Source organism: Phycodurus eques, chromosome 1 (genome assembly GCF_024500275.1).
Source record: "Phycodurus eques isolate BA_2022a chromosome 1, UOR_Pequ_1.1, whole genome shotgun sequence".
NCBI classification, from domain to species: Eukaryota; Metazoa; Chordata; class Actinopteri; order Syngnathiformes; family Syngnathidae; genus Phycodurus; species Phycodurus eques.
In genome coordinates this window covers 5,102,501-5,115,473 of record NC_084525.1, presented here as the reverse complement: position 1 = coordinate 5,115,473, position 12,973 = coordinate 5,102,501, and the positions used below count along the sequence as shown (strand labels likewise).

Sequence of the window (12,973 nt, the reverse complement as noted above, 5' to 3'; positions counted from 1 at the left end):
GCAAATCATGTTCAACCTATATTTAATTGAATACACTACAAAGACAAGATATGTAATGTTCAAAATGATAAACTTGATTGTTTTTAGCAAATAATCATTAACTTAGTATTTTATGGCTGCGACACGTCCAAAAAAAGCTGGGACAGGGTCATGTTTACCACTGCGTGACATCACCTTTTCTTTTAACAACATTCAATAAACGTTTGGGAACTGAGGACACAAATTGTTGAAGCTTTGTAGGTGGAATTCTTTCACATTCTTGCTTGATGTACAGCTTCAGCTGTTCAACAGTCCGTGGTCTCCGTTGTCATAGTCATAAAGCGCCACACATTTTCAATGAAAAACAGGTCTGGACTGCAGACAGGCCACTCTAGTACCCGCACTCTTTTACTCCAAAGCCAAGCTGTTGTGTAACACGTGCAGAATATGGTTTGGCATTGTTTTACTGAAATAAGCAGGGGTGTCCATGAAAAAGACGTCGCTTGGATGGCAGCATATGTTTCTCCAAAACCTGGATGTACCTTTCAGCATTAATGGTGCCTTCACAGATAAGATGTAAGTTACCCATGCCATTGGCACTAACACAGCCCCATACCATCACAGATGCTGGCTTTTGAACTTTGTGTCCATAACAGTCCGGATGGTTCTTTTCCTCTTTGGCCCGGAGAACACAACATCCATAAATTTGAAATGTGGACTTGTCGGACCACAGAACACTTTTCCACTTTGCATCAATCCATCTTAGATGAGCTTGGGCCCAGAGATGCCGGCGGCGTTGCAGGGTGGTGTTGATAAATGCCTTTTGCTTTGCATAGTAGAGTTTCAAGTTGCACTTACGGATGTAGCGCCGAACTGTATTTACTGACATTGGTTTTCTGAAGTGTTCCTGAGCCCATGTGGCGACATCCTTTACACGTTGATGTCGGTTTTTGATGCAGTGCCGCCTGAGGGATTGAAGGTTACGGGCATTCAAATGTTGGTTTTCGGGCTTCCCGCTTACATGCAGTGATTTCTCCAGATTCTCTGAACTTTTTGATGATTTTATGGACCGTAGATGATGAAATCCCTAAATTCCTTGCAGTTGTACGTTGAGGAACATTGTCCTTAAACTGTCAGACTATTTTCTCACGCACTTGTTCACAGAGGTGAACCTCGCCCCATCTTTGCTTGTGAATGACTGAGCAATTCAGGGAAGCTCCTTTTAGACCCAATCATGGCACCCACCTGTTCCCAATTAGCCTGTTCACCTTTGGGATGTTCCAAACAGGTGTTTGATGAGCATTACTCAACTTTCTCATTCTTTTTTGCCACCTGTCCGAGCTTTTTTGGAACGTGTTGCAGCCATAAAATTCGAAATTAATGATTATTTGCTAAAAACAATAGTTTATCAGTTTGAACATTAAATATCTTGTCTTTGTAGTGTATTAAATAAATTATTAAATATAGGTTGAACATCATTTGCAAATCATTGTATTCTGTTTTTCTTTATGTTTAACACAGCGTCCCAACTTCACTGGGGCCCAAGCAGGTAGACCTGCAAGGTCCCTATTGTTTTTGTAGAAGTTCTTCTTCTTATTATTATTTTAGTCATGAACAACAAAGCCATTTTTGAGGCACTAAATGTGCACGAAAACTCACAAAATTTGGCACACACATTGGGCCTGGTGAAAAAAAATTTAATTTCCGGTTTTCGGGCGCGATTACCTATAAATGGCTCGACAGCGCCACCTAGAACGATGCCGAAAGTACATCAAAGGCGAACTCGGTGATCCGTATGACCTACGGGTCTGAAAATTGGTACGCATATAGAGGGGACCCAGACGCACAAAAAAGTCAGCGCGGCCGATATCGTAATTCCAACAGGAAGGGACCTATGACGTTTTGGAGGAAAAAAGTGCGAAATCTTTTCAGGGTTTATACTTTTGCGAACTCCTCCTACAGCTTTTATCCGATTCACTTCAAACTTGGTGTGTATCATCTCAAGACATGGGACATTCAAAGTTATCAAAAGCTTTTAAAGTTATCAAAAGCCATTAAAAGTTAGTCAAAAGCGGTCCTACTATATGCCGGTGGCGCCTCTTCAACTGTAGCTTTTCTGAGGTTGCCGAAAACAGAACATGGTGACAGTTCATCAGACCTATTTGCGCTACGTTGCGCCTACCCCTACGGAGATTCCCACTTGCGTGTAACACCCCCACACGAACAAAATTGTAATTACAACCCATGTCCTATCCTAAACTCAACGAAAATGATCTACGGCCTTGTAAATGTAACATTCACAGTAGTTACAAGTCCGACCATCATTACTGACAATACATACAGTAGTGTAGTAGGCCTAAGAGTTCATTACCTTCTTTCACCACCCGCATTTAGTCAATATAACCTTTGAAAAGGCTTTGCATATGTCTAACAGGAGTGGTGTCCTATCTATGGACTGGGGGACATTTGGTGGCCATCCCCCATTATTGTGTGACCTTTGCGGTTCAGACAGCCGTGGTGTTCAACCTATGGCCCAGGGGTCATTTGCAGCCGGTTCTCCCATTTTGTTTGGCCGGACCTTTTTGCAACATTTGCATGGGTCGTAGTTTTGCATTTGTCCTGCAGCAGGGGTGTCGACCTATGGCCTGGGGGACATTTGGGGGCCATCCCCCATTATTGTGTCACCTGCATTATCTCAATGTAACCTTTGAGAAGGCTTTGTACGCACTTGTCCAACAGCAGTGGTGTCCTACCTATGCCCTAGGGGCCATCCCCCAGTATTGTATGGCCCACATTTATGTCCTAAAGCGTGGTGTCCAAGCTACCGCCCGGGTGGAATTTGCGGCGCTTCATCATGCCAATACCCCAACCTGCCAGGACCTCAAACTGCAAGTACCCCAACGCGGCCGGTGTGCGAGGCCCAGATTATAGCTGCGCGCAGCTCTAGTGGCAATTTGGGTAGTACAATAAATGAACAAGTCATGTAAATAGACACATTGCTCCATCTTGTGATCGGCTCGGTGATCTGTTAGCGTTTTTTTTTAAAACTTGGTGATCGGCCCCAAAAATCGTGATCGTGTAAAGCCTACTAATTAGTCAAATCTAATTATTTCTGAGGTCTTGCGTGAGTTTTGTTTTTGCATGGCAATTGAAAATATACTCTGACATATTTGAAGTTCCCCTGGAGCTGCCATAAATTTTTTTAGAAATATTTACCAGACAGCGGCAATTAAGAGACTTGTACTTTGCACCAAATAATTGTATAACATGATTCACAGGAAGTAGGAAACGAAACGTGTGACCTTTTCATCAAAGAGAAGATAAATACACTCACACCAGTGATTCCCACAAGGGGTTCATCTGTAGTGTAGCAGTCTTTTTTTTTTTTTTTTTTTTTTTTTTTGCCTCTTTGTTTGCTTATCAGCATGTAGGGAACGACACGTTGCGTATGAAAAGGATATCGTATTGTGTTTTCACCATTAGTATTCACGTAATCAAGCTAAGATGGTAATACGTTGCATTAGTATCCTTCTGCACCTCAGTTAAACAACAAAGTAGCTTTGAATAGATACCCGGTGTGTGACCATCTCAGGATTATGTCTCGTCTTAAGCAGTTCACAAGTCTGGGGCATCCTCTCTCTTAATAGTGTCATTGAATTAAACGGCATCCAACTATTCAGAGACATCGTTCTTTTTTTGACGCTAGTTGACAAAGGATAACCCATAAATCCCCTCAGTGTACAGCATTATTTATTTACTTACTTCATTTTATTGGATGTAACAATTGAAAATCTGGCTTGCGTTTTCTTTCTTTCATACAGTATCCACAACACAACTGATGCGCAAACTTTGCTAGATGGGGTAAAGTCTCTTTTCCCATAAACTTAATGATCGGGATGCGGTGCTGCCTCTTTTTTTTTTTCAGTCCGGGTACGATTAGAAGTACTTACATTTGACTATTGGTCAATAACAACTACCCATACATAAAGCAATCACGCCTTGCAACTGTGGTGAAAATTTGTCAAATATTGTTCAAGAACACAAAGCTTTCTTGAACATGGCATACGTTTCACTCAAATATAGAACTTTTTAGAGTAAACTTTAAACATTATTGACATTTTAACATCCAACTTCAACTCTCAAACAAAGTTCATCATAATTTAGGGTGACTTCAAATTATGATGATGTACTTGACTGTCTTAACAATATAAACGTGTACAATGGAGTCAAGCTTGATTAAACTGATCTGTCTTTACAATCCGCCATACTGCAGTCACTTAAAAGTGTTGTCATATGTATTTACGTACATTTAAGTATCTCCACATGGCTGACGTAGCTCCTACTTGGAAGGTTGTATGTCAGGTCGGTGAAGTGGTATCAGTGTCATAGTATCGGAGCATTTTTGCGAGTACAAACGAACAGTATTGATACCGGTAGTTCATGACATTTTCTTATGTTTAATTACAATTGACTGTGACATGTACATCCCAGTATCGCCATACATTGGCAAGAAGACACTGGTTTGTGGGGATTGGATACGTGAGCTTTTGTTTGCAGAATCTTGCATGGGATAATTTCTCCCCGCCCCCCCCCCCCCCTTTATTTTGTCTGCTTGCGGGAGAATTTACAAGCGTGCGGACTGGACACAGCTACTCCAGTAATCAGGTTGAACTAAATGTGAAAAGCTTTAATGAAAGTGCAACAGGTTTTTGTCGAGCATTAAAAGCAACCTAATCATAGTTCAAGAGACATCAGACATTTTGAAGAAATGATAAGTAGATCTTGGACGTAAGTTATTGGTCGTCGTCTTTCTGCTGGCGAATGCACCAAAAATATGGTTTAAAAGGCACAGATGACTTTGTCTGCTCTTTCTACAGGTTGTACAGACTTTGGAGGATCATCACCAGGAAGTGCTGTCTCTCTACAGGGACTATGGATTCGCTGGCCTGATCGCTCAGGATTCAGAATTTGCGTTGTGCAATGTGCCCGCCTATTTCTCCTCACACGCGCTCAAACTGAGCTGGAATGGCAAAAACCTGACCACACACCAGTATCTGCTGTCTGAAGCCGCCAGGCAGCTTGGGCTAAAGACACAGCATCTGCCCTGCTTCGCTGCTCTGCTGGGTAAGAAGCGGCCTACTCCGACGCAATTTCCAACGTGCACGCTTGCCGCTCTTTGACACACTCTCTGAAGCGCACACGCCTACATCGATCGTGTCTCTGTACGTTGTTCATTTACCCAATAAGCGTTTGAAAGTTATTTTTTGTTAATTTTGTCTCTCTCTCTCTCTCTCTCTCGCTCTGTGTTTTTCTGAAGGAAATCATATTCTGCCTGATGAAGACCTGGCTGCCTTCCACTGGAGCCTGCTGGGACCAGAACACCCACTAGCATCTCTCAAGGTACGATATCCCTGTAAAGTCTTGCACAAACAAAGTAGATTCTGTGACAATAAACGTGAAAATGTTGAAAAAATACGAAAATGGTCATTTATCTGAAGCTAATCTTGCTTCAAGCAGTACCTTTATTCTCTGGCAAAGTCTTGTTGCAGATATTAAATGTGTAATCACATATACTGATGGATAGGAAATGTTATTGTAAATGATACAATTGACACTATTTACAGAAGTTGTATGATGCACCTCTTACTCATTCAATTAATTCATCAATTAATGCTTATGTTACACACACCCATCGGTATATTACTGAGACTTATTGTACAATGCTCTGCTTCCAATTCTGGTAACCGTTTAAGGAAGACCATGTTCTGTTCGTCTATTTCAGTTCCCTCAATTGTGATCGCCAATTTGTCCATCTCAAGTACAGTGGAGCCTCGAGCCACACTGTCTGACCTCCCATTTGTGAATTCATTTTAGCCTAGAAAATAAATGAAATGGAGATAGTTGCTTTAAACTTTAAGTGCACAGCCAATTTTTTAAAGCAGCATTTCATAATTTTTAACTTGTAAAAAATTAAACGGTCAAAACAATAACATGCCATTAACTTGGATGACACAATGACAAATATGCAGAGTAGTAAAATTAGTACTTGGTTTCTTCCATGAAGACTAAACTCTGCTCTTTTTCTCGTGTACCGGCCTCTTTCCTTTAGCCATGTTGTACTGAGCAGCCAGGACAGCAATGTACATATTGCTTTCCCACAAAGTGAAACATACTTGTGGTGTTAATCCTTTAGATGCTCACTGAGTTAAAGTTTCACAGGGTTTGTTGAAGTCTTCAGATGCCTTCATAGGCATCATTTTGCAGAAAATTCTGGTCGATTTCCAAACTCTCTATCCAACTCCATAAGCTACATACGGCCTTGTTGCACTGCTGCCATGACAGGTGCGAGCCCATCAATTGGTGCTGCCACCCTGTGAAGTGGTGATCAAGGCTGTGTCAGAGTACGTCTCCTCACTTAAAGACCTTGGAAACCTGGACGCCATCGCCAGAGATGTCTTCAAACAGTCACCGGTGGGTCATGTATGTTCATCAACTTGCTTGAATAACTAGTATTGTATTAATCTGAATATTCATGGACACAAAGCACCGTGACTCAGTTCATTTGAATGTTAAATTGTTGAACATTTAAATTTGAATTTATTGGCGATTGTGCTTACATGTTTTGACTGAATTCCAGCTTTTATTTCATGGTATTTATATCTGGATGTGTTAAACAACTCAGGACAGAACTCCTTTTGTTTGAAGCCACCCACTTTTCAAGTGAGCAAAAGTATTGGAACATGTAACTGGTAGGTGTTTGTAGTTGCTCAGTTGTTGCCTTTTAGATTGACTACTTAAACATTAGATAGTGCTTGTTTTTGGCTTTGGGTTTCACCTGTGAAAACTGCATTTGCTGTTAAGCAAACAAAGACCAGAGAGCTGTCTATGGGAGAAAAGCAAACCATTTTGAAGCTGAGAGAAGAGGGAAAATTGATTAGAGCTATTGCACAAACATTGGGCATAGCCAATACAACAATTTGGAATGCCCTGAAAACGAAAGAGAAACTACTGGTGTACTGAGCAACAGACATCAAACATGTTGGCCAAGGGTATCAAGAGCAGATGACAGAAACATTGCGAGAGTTGTGGAGAAACACCCAAAGACAACAGTCAGTGACATCACTGCCAACCTCCACGGGGCAGGGGTGACTGTATCAAAATCGACTGTTCGATGAAGACTCCGAGAGAAGAAATATACAGGCCATACCACAAGATGCAAACCGCTCACCAGCAAAAATAATCGGAAGGCCGGATTGAATTTTGAAAAGAAGTACAGAGATGAGCCACAAACGTTTTGGAACAATGTTTTATGACTGATGAGACCAAGATTAACCTCTACCAAAGTGATGGAAAGGCCAAAGTATGGCGAAAGAAATTATCTGCTTACGATCCAAAACACAAAAGCTCATCTGTGAAGCATGGTGGTGGTAATATCATGGCTTGGGCTTGCATGGCTGCTTCTGGAACAGGCTCACTAGTCTTTATTGATGATGTAACTCATAATGGTAACAACAGAATGAATTCTGAAGTCTGCAAAACCATTTTGTCTGGCAATTTACAGAAAAAATGCATCCAAATTAATCGGGAGACGTTTCATCATTCAATAAGACAATGACCCAAAACTTACTGCCAACACAACAAAGGACTTCATCAGGGGGAAAAGTGGAGGATCTTAGACTGGCCAAGTCAATCACCGGACGTTAACCCAATAGAGCATGCATTTTACCTCCTGAAGAGGAGACTGAAGGGAGAAACCCCCAGAAACAAACAAACAACTGAAAAAGGCTTCAGAAAAGGCCTGGAAAATCATTTCAAATGAAGAATGCAACAGTTTGGTGAAGTCAAAGTCGCATGCTTGATGCAATTATTGCAAGTTAGGGTTATGCCACCAAATACTAAATGTTATTCACTTTAAGTTAATTTAATAATGTATTTTCCAATACTTTTGCTCACTTGAAAAGTGGGTGGCTCCAAACAAAAGGTGATCTGTCCTGAGTTGTTGAACACATCTAGATGTAAATACCATGAAATAAAAGCTGGAATTCTGAACTTTTGTCTCATATTCATCTTTTGATCTGAAACCCAAATGTCTTCAGAATACAACAAAAACAAACGAATTGACCTTGCCATACCAATACCTTTAGAGGGGACTGTATATTTCTGGGAAGGTTTATGCTGTTTCAAGTCTTGTTTAGTATCAGGAGAAATACAGCAAATCCCAGAATAGACTGTCATTGCTTTCTCTATAAGTGAGGAGAATGGCTTAAAATTTGAATTTGATTTTAAGTGAAACAAAAACTGAGATTTTATTTTCAGGCTGTAAGACCCAGCCCTTGTCCCTACCAAACGCAAGCCCTTGACTGAATAATGATTGATTGTTGCTGTAGCAGCTTTTGCGGTCGTTTACGTCAGAGGTTGACGTTTGTGGGCAGCTCTCACACTTGGCAGAGCAACGGTGGTGTCATATTTTAACGGACCTTGCGACTTCCTGTGCCTCCCACCAGTTGGCTCAAACAAGCAATGAAATGAGACAAGTCAAATAGTTTCTTCCCTAGACTTCACGCAAAAGCTTAAAAATGTGTATCTACGGGTAACCCTCAGGGTTATTGTTGTGTTGAGCACTAAAACAAGCGGTGAATGGTGTGCCGTCTCCTTTCAGTCTCGCATGGAAGACAAGGTGGATCGATTCAAGAAAGCTGTGGAGTATTTCTCAGCAGCCTCTAAACCACGATCGCTTAATGTGGGACCTCCCGCTTTCATTTGTGAGTAAATACTTGATCAGGTTTATAAACTGATTGATCGTGTGGATTTTATTTTATTTTTTTATTTTTTACACTGGAGATCATGTTGCCCATAAGGCTGCGTTTTGAGGTACAATAGATACGGTGGAGCTCATTAAGTGGCAACTAACAGTTGTGGACAGCTCTTGTTTCATTTGGGTTAGTTTGTGGCCTTAATAGGCTGCCTGGAAACAAAAGTGGCATATCATAACTGCTGCTTCCTAATAGTCCCTTGTTTGTTGTTCAGCTACTGGAGTGACCCCGAACATAATTAGCTCGGGGACTCTGACTCCACTAAGTAAAAAAATTAATAAACTTATTTCTGTACATCCCTAATAATTACATGTTTGTGTATTCAGTACCTGGGTTTGGACCCACTCCATTTGGGGGACCACCTGGCCACATGGGACCGATGCATCCTGGAAAAAATCAGGTAGATCTCTTTTTCTCTTTGTCTGTAACTTGTGTGTGATTGTTTTCTGTGTAGCAGAGGGATCAGGGGGAGCCTTTCCATCTCAAACCCACCCACTAGAGTCTGATTGGATTGGCCACTTCAGCTTGTGGACTTAGCTAGTTCCCTAAAATGATTGCGAACGCAGATACTGCATTAGTTCGTTATCTTTGTGTTTATTCAAGACCTGCAAACATCTGCTTTTAATTTGGAAAGCAATGATCAACATTTTTGCAGATTTTATAGACCAAACCAGTAACTAAATCATATTTTATGGAAAAAAATAATAATCTATTACGAAAATAATTATTTGCAGCTGTAGTATGAATAACCTATGATTGACATGTAGTTGAGCCTGACGCAGCCTCAGAAGTGTTTATCAAACTAGTAGCCCTTCGTTCACGTGGATCAATACCCAAGAAGTCGCTCTGTTTCAAAAAGGTTGGTGAGTACACCAACCTCTCGTCATATTACTTAATCTTTAAACAATACCAAATAAATAACAATAATCAGTTAATAGATAGTATCGCTAATCAGACAAAATGATTTAGCATGAAACTTTAATGCAAAGTACATTTTTGACAGTTAATTTGATTAATCGATAGAATAATCGGTTCTAAAAATATTCAATAATAATAAATATTCAATAATGACAGCCCTACTCCTGAGACTTGGCCCTCTTTCTTTCCTACCCCATCAGTTCCCTCCTCCACAGGTGACCGGCTTCAAACCGCCTTTTGCAAACGCTCCATTTGGACCCGGCTCCGCCCCTCTGTTCCAGAACCCACCGCTGCCATCACAAGACTGCAATGATTCGCCGACAGCAAAGATGGGCTTCTCCTGATTGGTCGGCGCCGTACGATTCCTCTCAGGGCGGAGGGCGTTTGCCCAATCACCACGCGGGCGCTCAGTCCGGTCCTTCTCCCTCGCCTTCCTCGTCATCGGATGGAGATGAACCCAATGACAACAATGCGAAGTAAGGCACGGATGAAAAGAGTGTTTACTGTGGTTTGGATGCATGTCATCACATTCCGCTGCGGCTATTTGCATAACACATACTTTTAGTGAACACAAGGAGAGCTTTGGTTTCACAGTGGGTTGGCTGCTCATTCTCAGCCACAGAAAGGCCTGGGAGAGAAAATGGAGAGGAGCAGGTCACAAAGTTTATTTCCCTGCTACGTTTAAGGGCACAGGTGTCAAACTGGTGGTCCCGGGGGGCAAAACCGCCCCTCCACGTCATTTTATGAGGCCCGCTAGAGTGTGCGTTGACTTTGTAAATACCAAAATTCCAAGTTGGCTTCACTTTTAAAAATATTGAGATATTGCAAGCATTTTTTTGTTACCAACCCCAATTTTAAAATCGGATTCATACTGTAGTTGAAGAAACACTTTTTACTGACTTTTGATTTCGAAAGTAATTATCCATTAATTTGTGTATATGTAATAATATGAGGCAATCATACATTCAGATGGGTTTGCAGCCATAACGGCCCTCCGAGTGGAACCATAACTGCGATGTGGCCCGTGACAAAAATGAGTTTGACACCCCTATTTAAGGGTATTTCCACCAATTTTGCCCCCTTTTTTGTTTTTAGTACGACTTATTTTCTATTTTGGTATCACTATTGATATTTGCAAAGTCCAGATCTCAAATCCATGATGACATGGGCCAACCTCGTAGATATTGCCGCCTGATAGGATTTTTTTGTCAACAAGCTTTTTGGTGTAGAGTTGCGTCGCTTTGGATTAAAGGATTTACAGCTCTCAAGGAGACGGCTGGAGGTGCCGGGCTCATCATCGACACAGGACACATTTTCAACTTAAGAATTTTGGGCCTCTCCACATGGGTTGTTGACCCTGTCACGCAAATATTGGTTCTAAGAAAACAACAATGGAAAACATACTTTGACAAAACAATGGGCTCATCTCAGTCATCTATTTGCAACTTCCTAGCTCCCCGCCCCTCTGTTGATATGCTAGCGCATCCCACCAGAAATTCTCTCGAGGAGACGACGAGATTGACAGAAGAGCGAGGCAGGAGGAGGAGGTCGGAATGTTTGGCGGAAATGAGCCGGTCATTCTTCGATGATGTCATTTCATGGGGACGTCTACTAAAGATGACGTCACAAATGAACCGATGCTGTTACTCTTCACAACTTTTAAGATGTAAAGACAATTGTGATTGGTCTATCCCAAGCCCATCTCCAACCACACCCCGCACAGTGAAAATTTTTGAGTTACTTGTAAATATGTATAAAGTGTGTGCCTGGCCAGGTGGACGACTGGTTAGCACATCTGCCTCACAGTTCTGAGGACTGGGGTTCAAATCCCGCCCTCGCCTGTGTGGAATTTGCATGTTTTCCCTGTGCCAGCGTGGTTTTTTTTTTTTTCCTCCCACATTCCAAAAACATGCACGGTAGGTTGATTGAAGATTAAATTGCCCGTAGGTGTGAATGTGAGTGTGAATGGTTGTTGGTTTATATGTGCCCTGCGATTGGCTGGCGTCCAGTTCAAGGTGTACCCTGCCTCTCGCCCGGAGATAGCGACCCTAGTGAGGCTAAGCGGTACAGAAAATGGATGGATGGATGTTTATCTTTTTATGATGCTTATGTAGTACAGTAATCCCCCTCCATCGCTGGGGCTATGTTCCAGACCACCCCCGCAATAAGTGAGAACCACAATTTAGAAATACCCTATTTAAATACTCTCGGCATGTTTTCAAAGGATTTACAGCACTTCATTTTTTTTAAGGTCTTCAAACACTTTTAAAACAAACACATTTAAACATATAATGAGAGCGATCAAGGGCAATGGATAACATAGTAGCAACTGTAATAACACAAAAAAAATCTATATTAATATAAAAAAATAAAAGCGTGAACCGCGATATAGGGTTGAATGCAAAAACAGTATAGAACCAACAGAACATTTTTATTTTCATGATGTGGCCAAATGCTTTTGACAAAATGACAACCTAATTACTACAAACCTTAGATGGTTGGTTAGGTGTAGTAACCATCAGCCAACGTAAGATGATTTGCTCCAAACAGAACAGGCACTAAATAAAATACGTATCGTCAAAGTAAATAATTCAAAGAATGACGAAAGCAGAATATACACTATGCAAATTTTAAGATCCAGCGAGTACTCGGCCATTTTCATACGTCACCATGGGGGAGCTGCAAGATTCCACCAAGGATACATCAGACTTTTCTCAATTTAAGCTACCCCGTGGAACCTCCTCGACGCTCTATCTTCGCACCTCAATGCGCGTTAAAGACAATTGAGATGCTTCGTAATATGACGCCGTGAGAACAACTTTAGGTTCGCTTTCAATGTTTGAAGGAGCGATGACCGTTGACATCATGAGACTTGAGATGAGCCCAATATCTTTTCACAGTTGTATTGCGAAAACGTATCCACAACCGTTCTCCGTTCTTGTAGCCATTTGACAGACAAGTCCTCACGCTGGGAGGAGCCTGCTGGAAGGGAGGGCTCGGCTTCTGGAGACTGTTCCCAAGGCAATGGGAGCGGGTCAAGCATTCCATCACTGCTGTCTATGGCGACGCGCAGTCACATGGACATAACCACACCCCCTCTGCCTCAGGTTTGTCTTGGGGGTATTCCAAACACATTTTCAGAGAATGTGACCTAATGTAGCTGGCTTGTGTTGAGAGAATAAATTTTTATTTATTTATTTATTTATTTTTTAGGTTAGTGCTGAGGTTCTTCGTGTAGCTGAACACAGACACAGAAGAGGGCT

General features: G+C 41.6%; 1 protein-coding gene across 1 annotated transcript in view; it reads left to right on the top strand.

Moving 5' to 3' along the window:
• Positions 1 to 12,973, top strand: part of fam120c (family with sequence similarity 120 member C) — a 32,526-nt gene that overhangs the window by 3,552 nt on the left and 16,001 nt on the right. The window contains 9 exon segments of the mRNA XM_061673516.1: positions 4,857 to 5,103; positions 5,297 to 5,379; positions 6,322 to 6,450; positions 8,639 to 8,741; positions 9,119 to 9,192; positions 9,911 to 10,051; positions 10,053 to 10,186; positions 12,655 to 12,817; positions 12,924 to 12,973. The exon segment at positions 12,924 to 12,973 is cut by the window's right edge and continues 34 nt beyond it. Of these exon segments, the coding sequence (XP_061529500.1) occupies positions 4,857 to 5,103; positions 5,297 to 5,379; positions 6,322 to 6,450; positions 8,639 to 8,741; positions 9,119 to 9,192; positions 9,911 to 10,051; positions 10,053 to 10,186; positions 12,655 to 12,817; positions 12,924 to 12,973 (1,124 nt within the window).